At 37.9% G+C, this 27615-nt stretch overlaps 1 protein-coding gene across 4 annotated transcripts in view; it reads right to left on the reverse strand.

The window, feature by feature from the left end:
* Nucleotides 1-27615, reverse strand: part of ATP6V1H (ATPase H+ transporting V1 subunit H) — a 116390-nt gene that overhangs the window by 38193 nt on the left and 50582 nt on the right. For all 4 annotated transcript variants that reach the window (XM_003823249.6, XM_003823248.5, XM_003823250.6 and 1 more), the window contains 3 exons: nucleotides 18043-18221; nucleotides 15660-15785; nucleotides 2634-2735 (listed from right to left, as the gene is read on the reverse strand). In XM_003823249.6, the coding sequence (XP_003823297.1) occupies nucleotides 2634-2735; nucleotides 15660-15785; nucleotides 18043-18221 (407 nt within the window). The remainder of the gene's footprint in view (nucleotides 1-2633; nucleotides 2736-15659; nucleotides 15786-18042; nucleotides 18222-27615) is intronic.

The following is a 27615-nucleotide window of genomic DNA, read 5'->3' on the forward strand; positions in this document are numbered from 1 at the left end:
AAGATGAATTCTTCAACATGCTTTTCACTTTCAGCGTTTTAAAACTATCATATTTTTATCTTCATTCGCTTTTTAGCAGTTATAAATCTAAGAGGGCTCTATATACCATCTATCCATCTGTTTTTCATATTTAACACATTTTAGATGAGTTATAGACCTTGGCTATTATTAGCTAAATTTATATTTGCCTTATCTAAAGATCTTTAATTTTCCATAGTAAAACCAATTATTTTTTAATGATATTAATTTTGGACAGCTCTTGATATTACAGTGTCAACAACTATGAGGGTCTTAGTTTTTACCCTACTTGCAGCTAACAAGTTAGCCTGCCACAGTTTCATGGATCCCGGTAGAACACATGAGACTCCTGGGTCCGAGACAAAGGATAGTTTATTGCTCACAGCAACAGAAATAGCAAGATACTAGCATTTTAGTGCTAGTCCCCCAAGCCTCAATTTCCACAAGCGAACATAAAGGAAGCCAGATGAGCCCTGCACACTGTGCATAAGAGGAACCCTGAACTTAGAGAAACCCTAATCTCTCATATGGCAGTAAGCACATCTGCCCATTGCTCTTAGGCAGACAAACCTCTCTGTAAAGGGCATTCAGTGCCTTGTCTTGCAAGAAGTTCAGAAAGATGAGAGACAGGAGTGCAAAAGGCTTATTGGGAAACAAAGAAAAAAGGAAGGCATGAGAAATGTCTTCCTACAATATCAACCCCTCATTTCTACACCATCTTGCCTTCCAAAAAATGTATCTATAAACACAACACTTGTGGGTGGTTCTGATGAATCTGGCTGGCACAGGCTGGAACCAAGTCCACTTAATTAGTTTTATATGCCATTTCATTAAGGCTACTACCTACAAGACTCCAAGCACCAGGATAAGGCCAACCTGCAGCACTGACCTCACCACCCATGTCCCCCAGGGCCCTGGACTCAACCACCTAGACAAATGGAATGCATCATCAGAGTCTACAAGGACAGCCTCCTTTTACAGAGCTCTCTACACTTGTCTGAGGACTACATAATCTACTGGTAGCGTTTCCTGAAATACTTGAAGGTTCCTTATGACCACACCCCTAAAGCGCAAGTTATTGTCTCTTTGAGAAGAAGAGTTAATGCCTGGCTTCCATAAAGTACAATACCAGGGTGCTCATTGTGCCCCTGGAAAGTGGTTTATCATTGCTGGGGCCACCCAAGTGGGACCTTCATGGGTTAGTGAAACAGGCTGGGTGGCCTCCTAGCTGGATGATAAACCTTAGGAGTCTGAGTTCAGTTCAAATAATTGAGTCCTTATTTTAAGGCAAGACTGGCCTATTTGTCTATGCCACCAGCCAGAGGACATTTGTCCGTACCATGGAATGGCTGAGGGATAGCTTTGGAATTGGGGAAGTACAGAGCCGTTGACTGGCATTTTGCTTAGGGGGTGCAGGGGCTACCATTATCTCTTCTGTTCCCAATAAATTTTTCAGTAAGGTTAAAGGGAGTGGCCATGGTATAGCAGTGAGAGCTGCCTCGCAGTAGGTGACAGGCCCAGCACTCAATTAAACAGAAGCCACTGGCAACAGCTTGGGAGATCTCTGTGTTTTCCTTTGAGGAAAGCTCTAGAGGCAGTTCACTGGAAACAAAGATCATTGATGTCCCTACCTCCCCTGTATCTCCAGGGTCTGAGGTATTCTTCAGATGCTGAGGTTGCTGTTATCCTTCCACTGCTACAAAATCTATGTGCCCCATTCCAATAGCTAACTTCTCTATTTTTTAACCATCCCTTAATTGTAACGAGGTATTTGGTCTGAAAGGGCCAAGTACAAAAGGGACAAGCGCACTTCCGCAAAACTTAACAGAAATCCATTAAGTTTCCGTCTTTAGTGTGCCTGAGTCACTAAAGAGAGACTTGGCAAGCACTAACCAAGCAGCCCTTTCCCTTATGATTAGGTTACGGGGGGTGGGGGTGGGAGTGGCGATTCTTTTCCTAAGGGCCAGATAAGTAAATATTTTATGCTTCATTCATCTCTGTAAGTACAAATAGTAGACAAAAAATGGCCAGTGCTCGCAAAATGGCTACCAAATCTTTAACATGAAATATCTAATGTGATCTACGCAGTAGTATTATGCCAGCGTACTTATATTTTTATACTATTCTTTTTCTTTTCTTTTTTTTTTTTTTTTTGAGACACAATCTTGCTCTGTCGCCCAGGCTGGAGTGCAGTGGCACGATCTCAGCTCACTGCAACCTCCGCCTCCTGGGTTCAAGCAGTTCTTCTGCCTCAGCCTCCTGAGTAGCTGGGACTACAGGCGCGTGCCACCATGCCCAGTAAATTTTTTTCTTTTTTTTTTTGTATTTTTAGTAGAGAAGGGGTTTCACCATCTTAGCCAGGATGGTCTCCTGACCTTGTGATCTGCCTGCCTCGGCCTCCCAAAGTGGTGGTATTACAGGCGTGAGCCACCGCAACCGGCCTATACTACTCATTTTTAACTGGGTTTATCATAATTCTCACTATTGTGGCAATCTTGATTTCATTTGCTTTGTTAGTTCCTTTGCTAACCTACTCCATTTTAGATAAGTACATTATTTAGGACTCTACACTGAAGGTTTCAAGAAACCAAATGAAATGAATGGCTTTCTCTTACCGTTTGCCTCGTGGATAATGCCGCACATATTCTCCAACATCGTGAGCAGCAACAGCTAAGACTTGGGGATCATCTGACACTTCCAAAAGTTTTGTCAAGATTCTGAAATAAATTTTATCCAAAGAGAGATCAAGTTCTAATTTTTCTATAGACTACAACAGAGCACAGGTATAATGAAGATATCTTCCTGAAAATAGACATTTATTAATATATTCATATTCTTCTAAGGATTTCACTATTAGACATAAGTTTGCAGTTTTCAAACCTTCAAACCTTCATACATATATAACAAGTTTCTTTCAGATTCACAATGTACACCATGCACAATTTCCAAAATATCAGGGACTCCCCCCTCAAGAAAACTAGAATATGAATAAAAGTTATTTTAACACAAAACTACCAATAGATCTTTTCCAATTATATATATTTTCATAAGCCATTTATAAACCCTAGGACCTACTGGTACTACTGGGACAAGTGACTTTCAGTGCTCGATGATGAGGGTGGACTGAGCACTAAGCACACACGTCTTCCCCTCTCTCTTGCCCCAACTCTAACAGAAGAGTGGAACATATACTTTCCAAACAGTGAAGTCCATAACAGCAAGAGAAAAGATGGCAGCCCAAATCCACCATCCTGTCACCTTGCCCTTCTGGTACTTTCTCCAATACAACCACATAAAGTAAATTGTCACTGGAGCCTGACGGGTACTTCTGAGAACAGGAGCCAGGAACCAGTAGCAAAGAAGGTTCCCCCTGCCCTGGCTTCTGCTACCCTCCTCAAGGACCACTGAGGGTGTGTGCAGCTACCCAAGATGTGCATGTGCCCTTGGGAGTGAAAGGGGAGGGAGATGGTGCTGCTCAGAATCCAAGGAGCTTGGAAAGGACTACCTTCCTCATGTGTGCAAGCAGAGATCGTTCAAGGAATAGGTTGCTCCTCTGTTATTTTAATGCTCTAGGGCCTAGAAATAGATGGAAAACTTCTCAATTCATTCTAAAAGCAGAGCATAACTGTGATAACCAGTCAGAATGAATGTTTTTTAAACGGCTTGGTAGAAGACCAAATATAAAAACAACTCTTTCTAATACTCCAGCAACTCAGAAATAGATACACACAAACTTTAACAAATTAGCCAACTGAACCCACTAGTACACTGAGAGACAATATTCAGTTTTCAGCTCAAATGTCATCTCTTGCATAAGAGCCCACGATTACCCTAAGGCAGTACTCTCCCCACCATTCTCCTTTCCTACTCCACTGTTCTTCATAGTACTAATCACCACCTGCCATTGTAATATGTATTAAGACAGTCATGTTAAATGACTTCAAGCCATAGGAAGTAAAAATGACAGGTCACAAATTAATACATTTAGTCTGATAACATGTATAAGTAAAGGTATATAAAGATGTAGGTAAGGTATGTCTAGGCACCGGAAGAGACTATGGCCTGCTGACCCTAGTTCCTCCTCAGGAAGAGTCTGAGATTGAAGAGCAGTGAAGAAACCTTTCCACTTTAGTTCTCTCTGCCTTCAAGATGAAACAAGACATATTCAGTTTTTCATATATCTATTTATATTTTTAACATTTCAAATTATGTGTGTTTTTAAAAGGCTAACTTGCAAATTATTCTAAAATTACATTAAATTTAATTCAACTGAAACATTTTGATAATTTCAAAAAATTACTTCTATGTTTTTATTTCAATAATTTAAATATTAAGAAATTTTATGAAATTATAAGCAAATTGCATTAATGAAAATTATTTAAAATATAACATTTGTTCTCAAGAAAAGAAAAATAGCTCAGAGTCATCAGAGCTAGTGAAATACATAAAATTTTTCACACCCAGAAACAAGAGTGTGGGTCCAAGGGCAATTATTTAAAGGCATTTTGTCCCTAACTATCCCACTCATTACCCTCGTGTTCCTGGAATTTGTGATACAAAGATCAATGTACAGCTAATCAACAGTTTATGTCATTTTAATGTAAATTCTTGGCAAACGACTTAGGAAGTGCCTCTTCTTTTTCCCTCAAAAGCCCACTTGTAACTGCTACTAATTGGAGTGCATATTCAAGGCAAGTTGAATCTATGCTCCCATGTAGCCATCTTCAAGCTTTGAGCTTGAACAATCTCTGTATTTAATCTTATTTTCTGAATTTCGTTATTTAAGACTGACATTCTGAATACATCAAACCAGAAGTCAGGAAATAACAGCTCAAGTCCAAACCCAGATGCCATCTGTTTTTGTAAATGTTTTACTGGAACACAGCCAGGCTCATTAGTTTACTTGGTGTCCATAGCTGGCACTGCAATGGCAGAGTTGAGTAATTTGGGACAGAAACAAAATGGTTCAAAAAGTCTAAAATATTTACTACCTGGGTCTTTCCCAAATCACGTTGCCAATCCCTGCCTTAAACTATTCTCAGTGACTTAAGCCATTCTCCACATGGCTGAGACCCTGATACCCAAAATACAGTGTACACACCAGCAGCATGGGCATCACCTGGTTACTTAGAAATGCTGATCACAGACCCTAATCTAGGACTACTGAATTAGAATCTGCATTTTAACAAGATCTCCATTAACATTTGAGAAGCACAGTCTTAGAGTCAGATAATGTTAGAACTGGAAGGAATCACAGACTTTCTAGTCAAATCTGCAAAATGTGGACATGATTTTAATTGTTACCCTTCAGGACCATTAAGTCCGCTGAATATCTTCAGCAACAATGAAAACATCTTTGTATTATTAGCTGTAAACCTGCTGAGCATGCTATTTCTGTGTCAAATCGTCAATTAAAATGTTCTTCAAAAGAACAGGTTCAAAAAAAGACATTTTATGGTATGCAATGAGAGAACTCCCTCCAAGATGTCTCTGAATACAGTTAAGTCAACAATAGATTCATCAATCACAATCCAAACCTCTATTGCCACGTTAACCACAACCCATGATTCTATCAAATAGTCCAATGGATCCAGGCAGCAACACACCACAGCTCTGTAGTTAGACCAAATGTGAATTCTGCCTCGACATTAGCTAGAAATGTAATCTTGAAAAGCATCTGTTCAAATCAAATTAGAATTTACATTATTATTCTAATTGATCATTCAACAAATATGTTCATTCTCTTTCACAATGTTTTCCCTCAGTTTTAGAAACTTGTTTTCTCTCTCAGCTTTTGTTTTTCTTCTATCTCCATGGCTTCTTATATTTCAGAATATTTTCTTACTCAAAATATATATTTATTTCAAAACTACTAACATACAAGCTACAAGGTATTTTCTGTATACTTCAAAAGTGAGAGGGAAAAATTAACTTTTATACTTGCTAAGTCTGGAATTACCTGACGTAAGTGTGGTTATCCACAGATAAAAGGAAGACCAGTATGCATGATGCTTTTTAAACAGCAGAATCAAATAAAGATTTCATCCAGATCTATCTTATTGGGCAGCACTAGTACCTGTCATTCATCTCATGCAGATAATTTACAAGAATGTAAAGAATGTCAGGTGACCATCAAGTCAGGGGGTTGTTAAGCTGCCGCTCTAAGATAATAATTGGTTGCAGCTGGCACCAGGGAAAGACAGTCTCCCAACAGATAGAAAACACCTGAAGCAGGTGATCAGCAGCTTCCCAATAATATCTCAAGAGTGGGGTGGGCAGGCTCAAGCATGCACAGTAAGGTGCAAAGTGGCAGAGTTTAACCAGTATATGACCTTCCTCTAGGAATGCTCAACTGATAAGGGAAAAATGCCTCAAGTAAGCATGCACACAACTTCAGTAAACATACTGTGCATGTGGCCCCTCCCAAGTGCTGGCAGCACACTGAACATGACAGCCCAGCCCAAGGGAAACATCAAGGGAAGAGAAATGGAAACCCTGGAACCATGCCAATGTATAAAACCCCAAGTCAAGGGCAGAACAGGGCACTTGGATCTCCCAAGTCATCCACTTGGCCCTCTTCCAAGTGTACTTTATTTCCTTACATTTCTGTTCTAAAACTTTTTTAATAAGCCTTCACTTCTGCTCTAAAATTTGCCCTGGTCTCTCACTCTGCCTTAAACCTATTTCTGCCCCTCAGCAGAATTATTTCCTCCAAGGAGGCAAGGATCACGTTGCTGCAGACCCATACAGATTCACAACTGGTAACAACCCTACTGACAGAACAGACTCCCTTCTGGGCCAAGGCGACCCCAGAGAAACCTCAAAAACTGAGTTTCAGGCTATGATGGGAAGAGAGATCAGAAAAAACTCACAATACCCCTTCCCTTTTGGAGTTTAGGCACAACTGGCCACCATTAATGTAAAATAGAAATCAGCTACACTTTCTCAGGGCTCCTTAAGACTGTTTTTCCCAAGATGGTGGTCACTCATATTGGCTCAGAAGAAACCTCTTTAAAATATTTCACAGAGTTTGGTTTCTCCATTAACAAGAATAAAAACTAAAGACAAACAAACAATAATTTCAAATTTCTCATCATCATATAAACATAAAAGAAAAATGACCATATACCAGCCAGGCGCAGTGGCTCACGCCTGTAATCCCAGCACTTTGGGAGGCCAAGGTGGGCAGATCACGAGGTCAGGAGATCGAGACCATCCTGGCTAACATGGTGAAACCCTGTCTCTACAAAAAAAATAGAAAAAATTAGCCGGGTGTGGTGGTGGGCACCTGTAGTCCCAGGTACTCTGGAGGCTGAGGCAGGAGAATAGCGTGAACCCAGGAGGCGGAGCTTGCAGTGAGCTGAGATCACGCCACTGCACTCCAGCCTGGGCAACAGAGCGAGACTCCGTCTCAAAAAAAAAAGAAAAGAAAAATACCATATACCATTGTTCCTGGTTATTCAGAAAAATCACAGTGTCATACAAAGGTAAAGGGAGTAATCTGAAGAAGCCACAAAAATTAAAACCTAACACCAGAAAATAGAAAGTACCCTTTTCAAAAGTCTCTTTAAGTGTATCATAATAAAGATATACATAATGCTTTTGTAATAACTTGTAAACATTCCCCTCCACTATATTCAAGTTTTCTAAACACTAGATTTAAAAAAAACTCCAAGCTCTTTCTGTTGTTAAAACTCAAAGTCATAAGGTAACAGTGAAAAACTAATCCACTCCTTCCCACTTCCTATTCCGTCAGTCTTGCTGACATCAACCACTCACTTTGATTTGCCATTTTGTTTAAATGAGAATAATGTATCATTTTCAGTAATACACAGAAAATGGAGTCTAAACAACAGAGATAGGTGGGCCTAAAAATGCTCCATCTGGATGCCTCGTTTAAAAGACAATAAGAGGATTTCTTAAAAGTATAAATCTATAAGGAAGGACAAAATGGGAAGTGAAACAAAAACAATAAAATATTGAAGCGGAAAGTCAGAAGAACAAATGTTAAACATGAGAAAACCAAATACCAAGCTGGCAGGGACGTAAGCCAAGGAGCAACCTGATTTACAACACACAACTATTTATACCGGTATTTTTAGATACCAGACTCAAACTTTGCTGCCTCATATGACAACCATTAGCCACATGTGGTTTGTTTTAAAGTTAAATTGATAAAAATTTAGTTTCTCAGCTACCAAGAACATTTCCAGTGCTCTTTAGTGACAAACTATTGTACTGAGCAGCACAGATATAAACTACTTCCATCACCACAAAAAGTTCCATTGAAGTTGAGGTAGAAGGTGAAAAACTGTAATACAAGATCTATAGGAACACTAAAAAAAAAATATCACACACAAAGGAATAAATTTAATGAAAGACAACAGTGTAACATTATCCAAAGGAAATTCTACATGAATGAAGGGATATACTACCACGTTCATGGATTGGAGGACCCTCCTTCCAAATTAAAATAATATCAATTCCCCCTAGAATAAACTATGGCTTCAATTCCAATCGAAATACCCGTCAAACCATTTGTTTGACAAGCTGATTCTAAAATGCATACAGAAATGCAGGAGTCCAGAAAGCACCAAGACACCTTGGAAGAACAGGCATGCTCATGCTCATACTATCAGACACCAAGACAGAAAATAATGAACAGCAATTAATATAACATAGTATTGGAGTAAGAATAGACAAATAGATGATGGAATAGAACAAAGAATTCATAAACACATTTGCATAGGAGAGGTTCTAACCAAGGCGACTGGGCAAAAAACAGAAATAAAAGGCACTCAGATTGAAAAAGTGAGAAGTAAAACTCTCTATTCACAGATGACATAATCTTGAACAGTTGACCATTGAACAGCATAAATCTGAACTGCACAGGTCCACTTACACATGGATTTTCTTACACCTTTGCCACCCCTGAAACAGCAACATCAACATCTTCTCTTTCTCAGCTTACTCAACATGATGACAAGGAGGATGAAGACCTTTACAACGATCCACTTCCACTTAATGGACAGTAAATGTATCTTCTCTTTCTTATGATTTTCTTAATAACGTTTTTTCTCTAGTTTACTTTATTGTAAGAATACAGTATATAATACATGTAACATTCAAAATATGTGTTAATCAACTGTTTGTTATCAGTGAGGCTTCTAGTCAACAGGAAGTTATTAGTAGTTAAGTTTTGGGGAAGCTAAAAGTTATACATGGCTTTTTGACTGTGGGGGAGGAGGGTCGGCATCCCTAATTCCTGCATTTTCAAGGGCCAACAGCAGACAGAATATGCAAAGGAATCCAATAAAGACAAAGGTTTTATAAGTTCAATCTACAAAACTCAACTGTTTTTCTATAAACTTGCAATAAATAATTGAAAAAGAAGAAAACAACTTCATTTACAATAGCATCAAAAGGACAAAATATTTAGAAATAAATTTAACAAAAGACATGCAAAACTTATATTCCGAAATCTACAAAACACTGTTGAAAGAAATTAAATATGATCTAAACAAATCAGAAAACATCCCAGGTTCATGGATCTGAATACCAAATACTCCTCAAACTGATTTACAGCTTCAACAGAATCCCTATTAGTCCAAACTGGGTTCTTTGTAGATTTTAACAAGGTGATTCTAAAATTCATATAAAATGTTAAGGGACCCAGATAGCCAAAATCATCTTGGAAACAAAAAAGCAGACTTCCAGTTTCTGGTACAGCATGTAAAGAGCTTGGAAATCATCACTCCAAACCTCACAGCAGGAAAAAAAAAATGCTGAACAAAACAAGTCTTCTTAGATCCATCAGTATCCATCAGAGAACTGAGGTCCCAGGACAAACCATCTCCCTGGAAGCTAGAGAGATGGGTGACAGAGAATCAAAGCTTATTGGCAGCAGAAACTGCTCTTGGATCTATCAACTGGTAGAAACACTTAAAGGGTAACTGACTAATTGCTAAAGATTTAACAAGAACTAGCTAGAGAAATAAAAACCCCATGGAGTCCAGTCTTATGGAAGTTAGGTGGCCTTCACAGTGCTCACCTAAGGAGAAGTGGATAATCTGAATAGGCCTATATCTATTAAAGAAATGAGTAATTAATAACCTTACAAAACAGAAAGCAACAGGCCCACATGTTCTCACTGGTAAATTACGTCAAACATTTAAGAAGGAAACAATACCAATTCTCTACAGTCTCTTCCAGAAAAAGAAGCAGAGGGAACACCTCTTAACTCATTCTATGAGACCAACATTACCATAATCCCAAAATCAGAAAAAGACATCACAAGAAAGGAAATTTACAGAGCACTATCTCTCATGAACATAGATGCAAAAATCCTCAACAAAAATATTGGCAAATCAAATCTAATAACATATAAAACGAATTATAAACTATGACCAAACAGGATTGAGTCCGGGTATGCAAGGCTAGCGTAATATTTGAGAAATCAATTAATGCAGCCCATCACATCAACAGGCTAAAAAAGAAAGATCATATCAATAGAGTCAGGAAAATTATTTGACAAATTTAACATCCATTCATGATAAAAACTCTCAGCAAATTAGGAATAGAGGGAAACATTCTCAACTTTATCAGATAAAGATGATGTGCAAAAAAAAAAATCTATAGTTAATATCATACTGAATAATGAGAAACTAGAAGCTTTCCTCCCTAAGATCAGAAGCAAGGCAAGGATGTACCCTCTCATCACTCTATTCACCATCATATTGGAAGTATCATTAAGTGTAATAAGACAAAAAAGGAAATAAAAGAAATAATTACAGCAAAGTCGCAGGATACAAGGTACATCTATGAGTCAGTTGTTTTCCCATACACTATCTCTGAACAACTGGAATTTCAAATTAAAAACACAGCACTAGGCCAAGCATGGTGGCTCATGCCTACAATCCTAGCATTTTGGAAGGCAGAGATGGGAGGACTGCTGTGAGGCCAGGAGTTCGAAACCAACCTGTGCAACAGAGTGACATCCCATCTCCACAAAAATTTAACAAAAGCAAAATAGCCGGGCATGGTGGTATGTGCCTGTAGTCCTAGCTGCTCAAGAGGCTGAGATGGGAGGATCTCTTGAGCCCAGAAGTTTGATGTTACAGTTAGCTATGATCGCACCACTTCACTCCAATCTGGGTGACAGAGCTACATCCTGCCTCTTAAAAAGGCGGGGGGAAGGCCAGGCACGGTGGCTCCCGCCTGTAATCCCAGGACTTTGGGAGGCTGAGGTGGGCAGATCACGAGGTCAGGAGTTAGAGACCGGCCTGGCCAACATGGTGAAACCCCATCTCTACTAAAAATACAAAAATGAGCTGGGCGTGGTGGTGCGCGCCTGTAATCCCAGCTACTTAGGAGGCTGAGGATGGAGAATCTTGCACCCGGGAGGCGGAGGCTGCAGTAAGCTGAGATTGCGCTATTGCACTCCAGCCTGGACAACAGAGTGAGACTCTGTCTCAAAAAAAAAAAAAAAAAAAGGTGGGGGGGAGGGTGGTGGACAACAACAACAACAACACACACACACACACAAGACCATCAGCATTAGCACCAAAAAAAAAAAAGAAAGAAAGAGAAATACTTAGGTATGAATGTAACAAAATATGTGCAAGATCTATAAGAGGAAAACAAAAGCCAAATGAAAGAAATCAAAGAAAATTGAAACAAATAAACAGATATTCCACGTTCACAAGTAGAAAGACTCTATACTGTCAAGATATCAACTGTTCCCAACTTGATTTACAGATTCAATGCAATCCCAATCAAAATCCTGGCAAGTTATTTTGTAGATACTGACAAACTAATGTTTGTTTCCATATATTCTAAAGTTATGGAAAAGCAAAAGACTCAGAATGGCCAACACAATATTAAAGAACAACAAAGTCAGAGGACTGACACTACCAACTTCAAGATTTACTATAAAGCCACAGTACTCAAAAGAATGTGGTATTGGTAAAAGAATAGACAAATAGATCGCTGAAACAGAACAGAGAGCCCAGAAATAGACCCACACAAATATAGTCAACTGATCTTTTGACAACAGAGCAAGGGCAATTCATTGGAGCAAAGATAGTCTTGTCAAAACCCACAGAGCTATACACAAAGTTGAAAAGTTCATAATGAGGAAACTACACAATACAAAGAGTGAATCCTGTTGCGGGAAGTCAGGGACCCCAAACGGAGGGACCGGCTGAAGCCATGGCAGAAGAACGTGGATTGTGAAGATTTTATGGACATTTATTAGTTCCCCAAATTAATACTTTTGTAATTTCTTATGCTTGTCTTTACTGCAATTTCTAAACATAAATTGTAAAGATTTCATGGACACTTATCACTTCCCCAATCAATACCCTTGTGATTTCCTATGCCTGCCTTTAATCTCTTAATCCTGTCAGTTGAGGAGGATGTATATCGTCTCAGGACCCTGTAATAATTGCGTTAACTACACAAATTGTACAGCATGTGTGTTTGAGCAATATGAAATGTGGGCACCCTGAAAAAAGAACAGGATAATAGCAATTGTTCAGGGAATAAGAGAGATAACCTTAAACTCTGACCACCGGTGAGCCGGGCAGAACAGAGCCATATTTCTCCTCTTTCAAAAGCAAATGGGAGAAATATCACTGAATTCTTTTTCTCAGCATGGGATATCCCTGAGAAAGAGAATGTGCACCTAGGGGTAGGTCTCTGAACTGGCCCCCCCAGGGTGTACCTGTCTCTTATGGTTGAGACTGTAGAGGTGAAATAAACTCCAGTCTCCCATAGCACTCCCAGGCTTATTAGGAAGAGGAAATTCCCGCCTAATAAATTTTGGTCAGACCGGTTGATCTCAAAACCCTGCCTCCTGATGTTATCAATGACAATGGTGCCCGAAACTTCATTAGCAATTTTAATTTCGCCTCAGTCCTGTGGTCCAGTGATCTCGCCCTGCCTCCACTGGCCTTGCGATATTCTATCCCTGTTAAGAACTTGATGTCTGTCACCCACACCTATTCGCACACTCCCTCCCCTTTTGAAACTCCCTAATAAAAACTTGCTGGTTTTTGTGGTTTGTGGGGCATCACGGATCCTACCAACGTGTGATGTCTTCCCCGGACACCCAGCTTGAGAATTTCTCTCTTTTGTACTCTGTCCCTTTATTTCTCAAGCCAGCTGACGCTTAGGAAAATAGAAAAGAACCTACGTGATTTTCGGGGCAGGTTCCCCAAAAGAATCCTAATGCAAACTATGTATGAACTTTAGTTAATAATAACATATCAATATTAGTTCATCAATTGTAACAAATGTACCACACTAATGCTAAAAACAGGATGTTAGAAACAGGAAACTGTGTGTTGGTGGAGGTAGAGGTAGCATATGAAAGCACTCTACTTTTTGCTCAATTTTTCTGTGAATCTAAAATTGTTCTAAAAATTAAAGTCAATTTTAAAAGTTGTAGTATATATTAGTAATTCTCACACTGTGTGTGACAGCAAACTCTAGTAACAATTTAAAATATCTACCAATTAGAGACTCATTAAATAAAGATACACTTTTTTTTTTATAAAAAGAAAAAAGGTAGAAGAGTCATACTTCCTGTTTTCCAAACTGACTATAAAGCAACAGCAATCAAAACAGTGTGGTACTACTATCACAGTAATCTTACTGACCAACAGAGAGTTCAGAAATAAACCCATGTCTATAGTCAACTGATTTTCCACAAGGATGCCAAGATAATTCAATAGGTAAAGAATAATCTTTTCAACAAATAGTACTTAGGACAACTGGATAGCCACATGCAAAAGAAAGAAGTTGGAACCTTACTTCATACCATATACAAAAATTAACTCAAAATGGATCAAGAACCCAAATGTAAGAACCAAATCTATAAAAATATTGTGAAAACATGGGAGTAAATCAGTTTTGGCAACACACCAAAAGCATGAGAAACTAAGGAAACAATAAATTAGACTTGATTGAAATTTTAAAACTTTTGTGCTTCAAAGGACACTATCAAGAAAGTGATAAGATAACCCACAAAATGAGACAAAATATTTGCAAATCACATATCTGATCTTAGACCTGTAACCAGAATATATGAAGAACCCCTACAACTAAGTAATAAAAAGACAATCCAACTAAAAAATGAGCCAAGCATCTGAACAGACATTTCTCCAAAGTAGATATACAAATGGCCAATAAGCACATGAAAAGATGCTTAACATTATCAGCCATCAGGAAATACAAATAGACACCACAATGAGATATCACTGCACACTCACTCAGTGAGTGGCTAGAATCAAAAAGGTCACAATAAATGTTGGCAAAGATGTGGAGATATCAGAACCCTCATTCACTGTTGGTGGGAACAGAAAATTGTGTAGCCACTTTGGAAAACAGTCTGGCAGTTCCTCAAATGGTTAATCACAGAGTTAACATATGACTCAGCAATTTCACACCCAAGTATCTAACAGCAAGACAAATGAAAACATATGCCCACACAACAACTCATACCACAAGTATTATTGGCAATATTTATAATAACCAAAAGGTAGAAACAACCCAAAAGTCCATGAACTGATGAGTGAATAAATAAAATGTGGTCTTATCCACATAATGGAAAATCATTCAACCATAAAAAGGAATGAAGTAGTGATAAATTCCACAACATGGATGAACCCTGAACACATTACAGTACATGAAAGAAGCCAGTCACAAAAAAATATATATTATATGATTCCATTTACATGAAATTTCTGTAACAGGCAAATCGAGGTATTGGTGGTTGCTTAGGGCTAGGTAGATGGGTGGATAGAGAGGTGATGGCCAAAGGATATGGGGTTTCTTTTTGAAGCAATGAAAATGTTCTAAACTGATTTTGTCAATGGGTACAAATATCTGAATATACTAAAAACCACTGAATTCTACGGTTTAAACAGATGAAATGTATGCTATATAAATTATATCTCACTAAAAAAAGAAAGAAACCTACACATATTAGTCATCTTATTATGACAAAGGTAAACCTGGAGAGCACTGGTGGAAGTGTTTTCAATAAATGCAGCTGGTTCAATTAGATATCTATGGAAAGAAAAAAATAAATCCTGTTTCCTACTTTATCCCTTACCCAAAAATCAATTCCAGATGGACTGGGTATCTAAATATAAGAAGTTAAACAATAAAGCTTCTAGGAGATATCATATAAAGACATCTTCATGACCTTAAGTAGGCAAAACCTTCCTAACCAGGACACAGAAAAGCACTAGCCATACAGGGAAAGACTGATGAATTGACCTACATCGAAATTTAGAGCATCTCTTCATCAAGACACCATTAAAAAGCAAAATGGCATGCAACAGAGTGGGGACAAAATGGCTGTGATGAAAATATATATATGAGACAACAACTTCATGTTCAGAATACATATAGAACTCCTGTAGAAGGAAAGAAAATAGACTTGAACAGGCACTTCTCCAAGAAAAGATGTCCAGATGGTCAAAAGGATATGAAAAGGCATTCAACCACATTAGTCAGCAAGAAAATACAAATTAAAACCATAGAATATCTAAAATTTAGAGTGACAAAAACGAGTGTTGGTGAGGATTTGGGATAACAGATATTAAGAGTGTAAAGTAGAACAAAAAACTTACTTCAAGAGTTCATAATTCTTCTCATTTAACCTCACGGCATTCTCTCTCCAAAATTTCTCAGATTTGTGCACAGGACTCCATTCCAACCTTCCAGATTTAAGTTCTGAACTGTATTCATCAAATGAACTATAAAAATGTTCAAAGAATTCAAGGTTTATAAGAATCTGACAGTACTCCAAAATTAAGCAAAATAAAATGTCTTCACTTATTATTTAATTACAAAGACTGCCCATCCTTTGTACATTAACAAACTACCACCAAACGAACTTTAAACAGTTTAAATAATCTTTAATAAATCATGTGAAATTTTATTCAGTGTAGTAAGGTCCAACCCTCCTGTCAAATTTGAATGCTGGGTATGAGACATAAAAATCAGCACTTGCTTTCAAAATCCTTACTCCAATATATACATGAATGTGTATAAGCAAAAAAATTGATAATCTATCAGAATTTCTACCATGACACTTGAAATACTGTGTTTCCCAGACCAACAGGCAAAATAATATGTTATGTAAAAGCATAGTACTTTAACATAATAAACTCATATTATACTATAAATATCATGAACTGTAATAATACATCACAAAAACAAAATCACACTTATTGGCACAATATTTTACAACGTGATTACAAAGAGTGTAGACATAATTAACTGAATTAATCCATTACAGACTAAATGCAAAAGCCTCTGTACATATAACAAACTGCAATTCACCTTAATTTAAAAACCATTCACTGGACAGTAACTTGATTATTCCAAGCTTTACAGTAGGAAAATGTTTAATGTGGTTAGCCAGTAGACAAACACAGTCAGAACATACTTGGACTTTCTCTGAAGTAAAAATTTATAAAAGATGTAACCATTCAAATACTACTAGTAATTCGGTATAACCAGGATGTATTAGATAAGTTGATCAGAGGGTACCATTTGAATAAAGTAGTACAATACTTTAATGTAGGGCCAGTTAGTATAAGAAGTAAATAAGTATTTTTAATATTCATATCCTAATCCTGTAACAGCAAAAACAGAGAAAAGCCTCTTTTAGCTGCACCCATCACCCTATTAGCTTTATGTAAATAGTATTTTTCAAATTACCAAATTCAAGATAAAAAATCAATAATAATTAGCTAAATTTGATTAAATCATTTAGAAAGCTATCATTAATCTTATTTTTTACAAAAACAGGCCCTAAATGATTATTACGGAGAACCAGTCATCAGTTTTTAATAAACATAGGAACAGAATGTATAGCTGTGAAGCCTATTCCTGGCCTGCCTATTATAATCAATGTATCCATATTTGAAATATTTGAAAATCTAGAATAATAAAAATCATTTTTCTTCCTCCACAAAATCCATTACAAACCACTGATACAGATAACACCTCCCATCTCTGGGAAATCTTTGGGCCTTGGGATTATGGCTGTACTGAAGCATCTCATCTGCTAAATACATTTCTGGAGCACATACTATGCTGAAGGCATTTGCAGGGCAGACGGAACCTCACAACAAATCCTGCAAGGTTAGCATTTTTATTACTGTTTTACCAAAAGGAAAACAGACTTGAAAAAGTCAAGACACTTGTGCAAGGCCACACAGGGAAAAAGTAGCCAAACAATTCCAAGAATCAGCCTGGCTCCAAACCCCAATCCACCTAAGAGAAGGATCTATTTCCAGAGAGTAACTCTTTTAAAAACATGCCAGTGGTAATTTAAAAACAAAGAATATGAGTGTTAATGGAAAAGATCATCAAGATATTATGTACGAAACAGAAAAAGAACAAGATCCAAAAGAATATGCAGAGCCCAATTTGTGGGTTGTAGGGGGCAGGCAGAGAGGGGCTAGAAGGCTTTTTGGAAGCAAACACAAGAGACCCGAGGGAGAGTGAGGCGAGGCAGTGAAGATGGTGGGAGTGGCATGGAGTCCCTTCCATAGTGGCTAATTCTTTACTGTATATACATTATTTACATTATTTTTAATATCAAAAAATGAGCCAAAAGGCCTTCAAAAAGCAGGAAAACAAATACTTTCTCCATATACAGGCAAACCTCCTCCACTAATTAACAAACTACCTTTGTGCTTAAAAAGACTCTAAGAGGAGACTCGAGGAGCTCCAGGGTGGAGTCACATCCTGAGGGAGTAAAGCCGGTCAGAGTTTAGACAGCAGAAAACAGTGGGAATCTCCGTAAATAAGAAGAGATAACACACAGTTCTGACCAATTGTTGCCATGTCAGAATGATGTCTTCACAGGAGACATTAACGTATTTTAGTGAACTCTCTTGATTTGTATAGGTGACAACAAATCAGGTTTTCTTAAAATGCTATGCAAGTCAAACAAAGTCCAACAGACGCAGCACATGAGAATTAAAAAGAATAACACACCTAAGGTCCTGGACACTCTCTCCAAGTTTTTCCAAAAGAAATTTGATGTCTTCGCTGATATCTTCATCATCGTACTTCTGCTGTTCCAAGTTCTCCAACTGTTTCAGAACTTTGCACTGAATCATAGCCAGGGCATATTCTTGGCGAGTTTCTCTTTCAGTTGATTTTTCTAAAAAGTTCTGGGTTAGACAAAGTGATAGTGAGAAACTATACAATTTGTCATGTGATGTTCAGAGACCTCTGCACATTCTTTTATAGTCTCTCTCCTCCTCCTATTCTCAAGTTTAACTATCACCTTTAAGTGGATGACTCTATCTCAAATCCTTACTTCGCTCCTGAGTGTCTGTCCCATATCAGAAGCCTACTTCTGATCATTTTTGTATTTCCTGGATTACTAAACATCTTTAATTATTGACCCAGATGAGCCCTACAACACTGAACACGTTTACAATGAAATCCACCACAATCCTTTTTCATGGACTTGCTCTGGCTGTGAGCTCTCATTTGTTGCCCACCTAGAGCACATACAATACTAAGAGAAAGTGTTTCTTCAAGTTTGCAATCAAGCCAAGTTCTCCAGTTCCCAGTCTGTCACCATTTTCCCCCATCTCTAATCAACCTGTAAGCACAAGGGACAACAATTTTTAAAACTCCCTTGTTTGAACAATTATCAGAAAAGTTTTGCGACATTCGGGCAAATTCCCGAGTTCTCTTCTAGGATTTTCTATTTTTAAGAGTACTTAAGAAAACGGCAAAATAATCCACAAATTTATAACAATAAGCTGTCATGGAATTAAGCAATGTTTCTGAGTAAGGACCAGGCTAAACTCTTGGAACAAGAAGCAACAAGACAGACCTCTGTTTTAAAAAAAAGCTACTTTCACCAAGCTAGTTTAAAAAGCCTGTCAAATGCAAAAAACAAAAAACAAAAAACAAAACAGTAACAATTAACTCCAATTGTAAAAAAATTTGAATTTTTTTTCTTTTTACAAGTAAGTTCTATCCCTAATAATAAGGCTGAACAAATGCAAAAAGTGATTTAGCTTAGCATGTGGAAGTCAGTGAAATCAATGCCCACCAATCTTCCCTTTATGTTTCTACCAGATTTTAAGTACCCTGAGAGTAGTTTGCCTTATTTTTCTATCACAAGTGCTTGGCTCAGAGTTGATATTCAATAATAAAATATTTGTGAACCTAATATTCCTACTCAGTGCTTACATCTATAGATATCAGAAATTACTTGCAAGCCTCCTTATTATGAATAGATAATGAGTAGAGTAGCAGCAACAGTATAACTAAATTAATTTGCTTTTAAAATTACTTCAAAACTAAAACATGAATGTCCACTCAGGTATGATGGATTTAAGAACCTACTGAACCAACCTCTCTCTGGCAGAAAACAACTATAAAACCTGAACAGACTGAAAAGGCAACTACTTAAAAAAACAGTAAATAGAAGCAGACAGACTCTGGTATGAAGTTCATACTCACATACAGTAGGGAAGTCAAGGAACAATACAAGTACGTTCCTGTCACTGCAATTTTTATCCTGAAGCTAAGGCACAGTGGCAAAGAAGCCACAGAAAAGCCAAAAATAGTCTTTCTGGCCTGGGGAACCAGAAAAGTGAAGCTGGAAAACCATGAACACTGAGGGGTAAGGCTGGGAGGAGCCCCAGAAAACAAAGAGCAAGAAAGGAGACCCAAATCCTATCTGAATACAGCTCCAGAATGAACCAGATACTAGAACACACAAAGACCTCAAAGCAATTATTATAAAAATCCTCAATGAAATAAAATGCTTTCAATACATGAAAAATTTCAAACAAAAAACTTATAAATTATTTAAAAAGAAACAGAAATCCTAGAAGTAAAACTACAATTTCTGAAATAAAAAAAATCAGCTGATGGACTTAAGAACCAAGTGGAGATAAAACAGAAAAAGAGTAAGTGAACTTGAAAATAGGTTAAAATTATCCAAGGAGAAGAATAAAAAGACGTTGAGGCAGAATTCCTGAAACAGGGGATAAGGGATAGACTCCAGAATAAAATTTCTTCATGGCAATACTTCCATGCCATAGCAGTGGTCAGAACAGCCCCACACACTCAGACTAGAGCTAGCCTCTTTGAAACGGTTATGACTATGAACTGCCTGCATGGAAAAATGCATGTACATGCATGTGCATGTTTATGTCTCGTGAGTATACATGTGTAGATGTGAATTAAACATCATGATTAATCCATCTAATGAGAAGAACAACTCAATTTGGCTGTAATTCCTAAGCCTTTCTGATGAAAAGCATATCACTGTAAAAATACAATTCACTTTATCTGACATATAATGTAGGCTTTTGACTAAGCAGAGCCCAAAAGAGAAATCAAATGCACAACAAACAGATGTAAAACTCTAGGCAACAAAGATGATCTTCAATGTCTTTATCAGTCACAGCCCCAAAACATCCTAATTTATTTTAGGACCTAAAGATTGACAAATCAGTTTAACCAACAGCAGTAATATATGCAGAGACCTGGAGTACACCATGCACTATGAATAAGTGAGATTGACATTTTCAAAAATAAAATTCATCCAGCCAAATGGAAAAATAATAACAATCATTTGCAGCTGCTAGATTTGTTCAGCTCACAGTAGCTCAGCAAGCTTTCTAAAGCCTCCCACAAAAAAAATTTCCCTGAGTTTTAGGATGTGTCTATACTATCTTCAAATAACCTCATCAGTAAAATCTTTTTTAAAGGTTACAGGAATTTGAAAATTACTTTAAAAATCATCATTGTTAAAATCAGTTTGATGGTATAAATCAAATGGCTTTACTATGTCTTTATCAATGGCTCAATTTTAGTTCCACTGTACATATCAAAATTGTGGATGTCTAAAGATGTTCTTCTTTCTGCTCTCAGCATATTCACATAATAATTGCATTACCCCAAATTTAGCGTATGAGAATCTAAAAAAAACTAATATTCCTGCCATTGGACTGGGTCTATTTTAAATATTCTGAAACCCAAAATTAGACAATAGAAGCCCATAAATTATTAAATTCTACGCATTATAAGTAAAAATTTGAAATTATAAATATAGTTTAAATAAGATTTTTAAATCTTGCTAAATATTAGTAACATATTCATGCTGTCTCTTTTAAACCAAACAAAACAGCACTAGATCTTTACCTGGGCTTAATATTAACTTAGCAAGAATCTAACTTACAGAGATAAAGAGGAAAACTGCTATTATTCCATGATTTTATGGAGAAAAAGGGCAGGGAAATAAATACATACTGTATATTTACTATTGCAGACACTTTAACTGTTATTTCATGGATTCCTTACCTAATGTTTAAATGAGTTAAGTACCATCTACCACCTCTCACCATAAAGAACTAGCTCTGGGAGTTCAAGCCACTCTCCCAACACTAAACAATCAAGTGCTGGAATTCACACCTAGGTCTATCCACTCCAGAGAGACTCTTGTCTATCCTTCTACTGCGCCATTATGAAACAGCTACACTACTCTATTTCTCAAATTTCCATAAAGGTACATAATTAATTCAGAAAGCTCCCAAATGAGGTCAAAAGAAAAAACTTAGGAATCTCACTCTGGCTCTACACTTATGGTGACTTTTTGAGCTTTGTATATCGTAAACACAGTGACTTCATCAAGTTACGCTATCAAAACAAAGGTTTAAACAAAATGCAAAGGTTCTGAGAAAAGGTATTCTATCTTACGCATCTTTCCATACACTCAGTAACCAACAAATTGCCTTACATATATTTGGTCTTCAATAAACATCTGATGCACTGATAGATGAACAAATACAAGAGGAAGAATGGGAGAGAAAAGGAGAAGGAAGAACTTAAAGGCAGGATTCAATTAATATCAACTAATATCTCTCTTCTGTGATATTACAGTATTAGATACATGCTTCCAATAACCTTTTTATTTTACCTAATGATTCAGTGAAAAATAATGGAAGAGAGGAGGAACTAAGTGGGGACAAAAAAGTAGGGTATGTGGGAAGCTTGGATAGAATATCATATAATGATTAAAGCAGCTTTTGCTGGGCTTTAGATTAAATCTCAGCCCATTATTAAAAATTAGTACCTGGGCCAGGCACGGTGGCTCACACCTGTAATCCCAGCACTTTGGGAGGCCGAAGCAGGCAGATCACTTGAGGTCAGGAGTTTGAGAGCAGCCTGGCCAACATGACAAAACCCCGTCTCTACCAAAAATACAAAAATTAGGTGGGTGTGGTGGCACATGCCTGTAGTCCCAGCTACTCTGGAGGGGTGAGGCAGGAGAATTGCTTGAACCCGGGAGGCAGAGGTTGCAGTGAGCCAAGATCATGTCACTGCACTCTAGCCTGGGCAATAGAGCAAGACTCTGTCTCAAAAAGAAAAAAAAATTATTAGTACCTGGTTTTTCATAGAAACTTGCAGCACTTAAAATATTATCTAAATAATACCTTTAAAAGCCATGTAGTCTCTTGAAACTGAGAGGAAAAGATATAAGGGAAAGATACATTCTTTGAAACAACAGGACAGCTAAAATAAGACCCTGACTTCTATTACAGCTCTTTCCCACACGTCTATTTCACCTTAAATAGACAAGTTATTAACAAATTATTAAAAGCCTATAACAAGAAATAATTATAAATTTTTACAATCTTTTACAATTTGAAAAATAGATATTTTCATTTCAAAAAATATATAACATACAGAAAAGAACAGGTAGAGGTAAATGGAAAAATAGTACTATTCACTTCCACATTAATTAGGAAACTGCTGACCTTTCCATTGCCCGTAAGAGAAAGTCACACAAAAGATAATAAAAACAATAATAATTCATCTTTCTAGGATAATCTAATAGCAAAGACATTGAGTCAAAGGTAACCATCTTTCCTAACAGTTTAGCAATTACAAAATATATCTCCTTTTCTGAAAAAAGCTTTCGGTACCAAGTTTATTAACAACTTCCAATTTAGACAAAAGTCCACGTACTAACAGAAAACAGGGACCCTCTCTCTCTAGTCTTGCTTTCTGTTATATGTTCATCTAATTAAGTAAACATGTTTTTACTTCTCTCTTAATTTTTAAAATGTGAACATTCAGTAACTGGGCCAGTCTTTACCTCCAGGTTAACTTTTTCATTGGATCGCAATTCCCTTGTAAATAACACACTTGCGTTCCAAAAGGCTTTTCACTATTCTTTCTGTCTAGGTAACATCCAAAGACAAACCCCACAGAGACAACTATATGAACCCAGTGTTCACATAACCTGAAGTAAGTTTACCATGACTGCTGTAGCCCTGGAGCCAACAACCACCCCATGACCAGCCCTTTATACCGTCACAAACATTTATTGAGGGTCCATTAGGCACCAAAGGTTCATTTAGCACATTTTTCGAAGGGTATTATCATGTGAGCATCAACAAAGTAATAGACGTAGGAGAGATGATATTACTCTCATAGGACACATGAAAAAAACTAAAGCACGGAGAGGCTAAGCAACTTGGCCAAAAGCCTGGAGGCCAGCCCAAGAGCCCAGCGAACCTGACTGCCACTGCACATGCCAGCACACTCACTACAGGCCTGAGTGCATACAGACTTTGTAGTGAGGAGGGCCAAGCATGGTCCACCCAAATCATGAAGAGATGAGATTTCAAAGACTCCTTCAGCTATTCAGTGCCTATCGTAATTCATCCAGAGTTGAAGCCTAGTTGTAGTAAAGGAACAGAGATTATAAACTGCAGGTTTTAAAACGTCAAGGGGGCTCCGTATGTGGGAGTGATATTGTGGGTAATTTACAATTTTACTTAATATTTTTCTATTGTATCTTTTTAACCATAAAACCACATTATTTTTATAACAGTAAAAGATCAAACTAGCTCTATTTTTGCAAATGGTAGATGCTTAATTTACACTAAAAGATTTTGGCAAAATAAAGGCTCCTGTGACAATGGTAGAATTAAAAAAAAGGAAAGACAAGGGAGAAACTCAAAACTAAGACAAATGGAACAGAAGGAGCATTAAGCCCTCAGAGAATAAATTTATTGAGTTGAAAAGATGCAATATCTATTTTGCCACAGTGAACAAATTTAAAAGAGGAATCAGTTCTTATTCCATGTTCCCTCAGAGCAGGAGAGCACAGAATAAAGTGCTAAAAGTAGATCTGACAAAGGGTCTTATTAGAAGGTGCCATGCTTCAGTGAGTGATGCCCAAGAGTGTGAGCACAAGTTAGTGTCAGGTGATAACCAGGATGACTGAAATATTCATGTTGGCCCCACTAGTTCTATGCCCAGAGTGGTAGGGGCAAAAGATCCATTCACAGAACAAGTCTGTGCCTTCAGAAAGTAAACAGCCACAAATCCCAGGATTGCATCTTCAAGAGCCAGATTTATGTGCTCCATTTACTCTCTCAGAAGTCACCTGGGTCAGGGAAAGGAATAACAAGTCCTACAAGAACAAATTACTGATGATTCCAGAAGATTCTTTCTTCACTTGTTAACATTCAACCTCTCCCCACCGTTGCACTTCCAAGATAACTATTCCTGGTTCAAAAGGCCCCTTGAGCCCTCTCTTCTCCTCACACCCCCGTTCAAAAGGCCCTCGGGCCCTCTCTCCTCCTCACACCCCTCCTCTGGCTGTCCGCCTCTCTTCTACTGCCTTTCCTCCCTTCGTCACTCATCACTGCATTGCGCTGGCATTGCTTATTCACGTCGACTGTCTTCACCAAACCATAAGACCTTCGATGTCCAGCTCTATGTCGGTCATCTGTGTCCCCGAATAATTAGCACAGCCCCTGGCACATACATGGAACCCACAACTGTTTTGTGATTTAAGAGAGATTGGCAAAAGACTCCACTTCTGAAAATTTTTGCTTTTACTAAATAAATAAGAATATGGATAATGAAGCACTTAAGTAGAAGAAAAAAATACATTCAGTTTACCTACTAAAATACTCCAAAGTAAAGCCTCATTAATACAACCTACTTTGACTTAAGAACTGATTATTATTTTAGCTGGACTGAAATTTACTGTGACAACTCATGTGGACAGAGTGTGCAGGAAACATGAAGAGCAGAGCCACCATGGTGACGGAGAGAAGTAAGGAGGCTCCGCATTTGCCTGTTTCTCAAGAGTGAACTTCAAGGACCACAGAATGATTTTTACATGAAAAAGACTGTTACTTTCATAAATAAACATAATCAAAAGAACATCTAATGCCCAGCCCAACACCTGGTCAATAGCTGGTCGGTGTTTATCACACCCAGCAGGCCACATCTGGATCTCACTGTACACTCTCCCAGAATCCACACTGAACACCACTCCTCCATGCCATCCCTCACTCACTCAGCCCTTGCCAGGTAGCCAGGAAATACACGGGGCTTAACACATCCAGCTGGTATTTTAAGCAAAGAAATCTTCCCCTGATGTTAGCTTTGGTTTTCCTTTTCACGTTTCCCTCTTTTTAATGCCAGTCTTAAGGTTCCTGAGAAAATGCATCGAGACAAGAAAAAAAGGAGATGGCAGGGTGGTTAAGAGGACAGCTTTGGAGCTGGCAGATCTCAGTGAAATTCCAATCTCTTCACTTACTGGGGAATTATCTCCGAGTCTTGGTTTCCTTATCAATAAAAATAGTAATAGAACTTACTGGGTAATCATGAAGCTTAAATAAGGCAATGCATAAAAATTACTTAATAAATTTTAACAATTATTATTCTCGGCATCAAAGACAGATTAGCATGATGGTTAAAAGCATGCATCATATTGCCTGAGTTTAAATCCCTGGTCTGCCACTTCCTAGCTATTTTGGCAAATTACTTAACCTCTCGTGTCCTAGTGACCACTAAATGGAGTTCCTGGGACAATTATATGTGGAATACATTTGAAGTAATTAGGACAGTGCCTGACACAGAATAAGCTCTCAATAGACATTAGCTGTTATTAACTACCGACACCTAGAAAAGAGTTCCTACACATCAAATTTTAAAATTTGGAAGGTGACAAATGCTATGAATAAGCAATTTATAGAAAGAATATAAATAGCCAATAATATTAAAAGATGCTCAGCCTCATTCATTAACGGAATGCAAATTTAAAACAATGATTTAGTTTTTCAACCAAGATTTTGTAAAAATTAAAAGAAGGGTAATATTATAGTGAGCATAAAAATATGCACTCCCAATATATAGGTGATGGAAATGTAAATCTGCACATTTTTGAAAAGTGCATGACATTATCTACCAAAAGTGCAGGCCAGGTGCTGTGGCTAACACCTGTAATCCCACAATTTTGGGGAGGCTGAGGGAGGAGGACTGCTTGAGCCCAGGAGTTCAACATCATCTTGGGCAACAAAACAAGATCCCGTCTCTACAAAAGATTTTATTTTTTAAATTAGCCAGGCTCGGTGGCATGCACCTATAGTCCCAGCTACTTGGGAGGCTGAGGCAGGAGTATCCCTCAAGCTGAGGAGTCCGAGGTTGCAGTAAGCTATGATCACGCCACTCCACTCCAGCCTGGATGACAGAGTAAAAACCCTATCTCAAAAAAAAAAATGGTGGGGTACAGTGGCTCATGCCTGTAATCTCAGCACTTTGGGAGGCCGAGGCAGGTGGATCACTTGAGGTCAGGAGTTCGAGACCAGCCTGGGAAACATGGTAAAACCCCATCTCTACTAAAAACACAAAAATTAGTTGAATGTGGTGGTGCATGCCTGTGATCCCAGCTACTCAGGAGGCTGAGGCACGAGAAACGCTTGAATCCAGGAGGTGGAGGTTACAGTGAGCCGAGATTGCACCACTGCACTCCAGCTTGGGCAACACAGTGAGACTGACTGTCTTTAAAAAAACAAAAAAAAGTGTACAAACACATTCATTTGACTCAGCAGTTCCATCTCCAGAACTAAATCCAAAAGAAATATTCATCAAAGTGGGCAAACATATGTAAAAGAAACTAGAAACACCACCACATGGCCATCAATAGAGCACTGGTTAAATAAATAGCTTTACACCAACACAGCAGAAAATAGCCATTAAAAAAAATACTGAATATCCACATATACAGAAATGAAAACATATTCACTATATATTAAGAATAAAGTTATAGACCAGTATAATATGTCATTTTTATTTTTAAATACAAAACAAAATTATACATCTATTTATTTATCTCTGTGCTTGCAAACATCTGAAAGATGCTAGTAACTATATTTGGCAAATGTGTTATCTACATTAAATTTTGCAATACATCTGTACCACTTTTTATTTTCATTTTACTTCATTTTTTTTGATATGGAGTCTCACTCTGTCGCCCAGGCTGGAGTGCAGTGGCGCGATCTCGGCTCACTGCAACCTCCAACTCCCTGGTTCAAGCGATTCTCCTGTCTCAGCCTCCTGAGCAGCTGGGATTACAGGCACATGACACCACGCCCAGCTAATTTTTGTGTTTTTAGTAGGGACGGGGTTTCACTGTGTTGGCCAGGATGGTCTCGATCTCCTGACCTCAGGTGATCCGCCCACCTCGGCCTCCCAAAGTGCTGGGATTACAGGTGTGAACCACCA

Source organism: Pan paniscus, chromosome 7, assembly GCF_029289425.2.
Source record: "Pan paniscus chromosome 7, NHGRI_mPanPan1-v2.0_pri, whole genome shotgun sequence".
Lineage (NCBI taxonomy): Eukaryota > Metazoa > Chordata > Mammalia > Primates > Hominidae > Pan > Pan paniscus.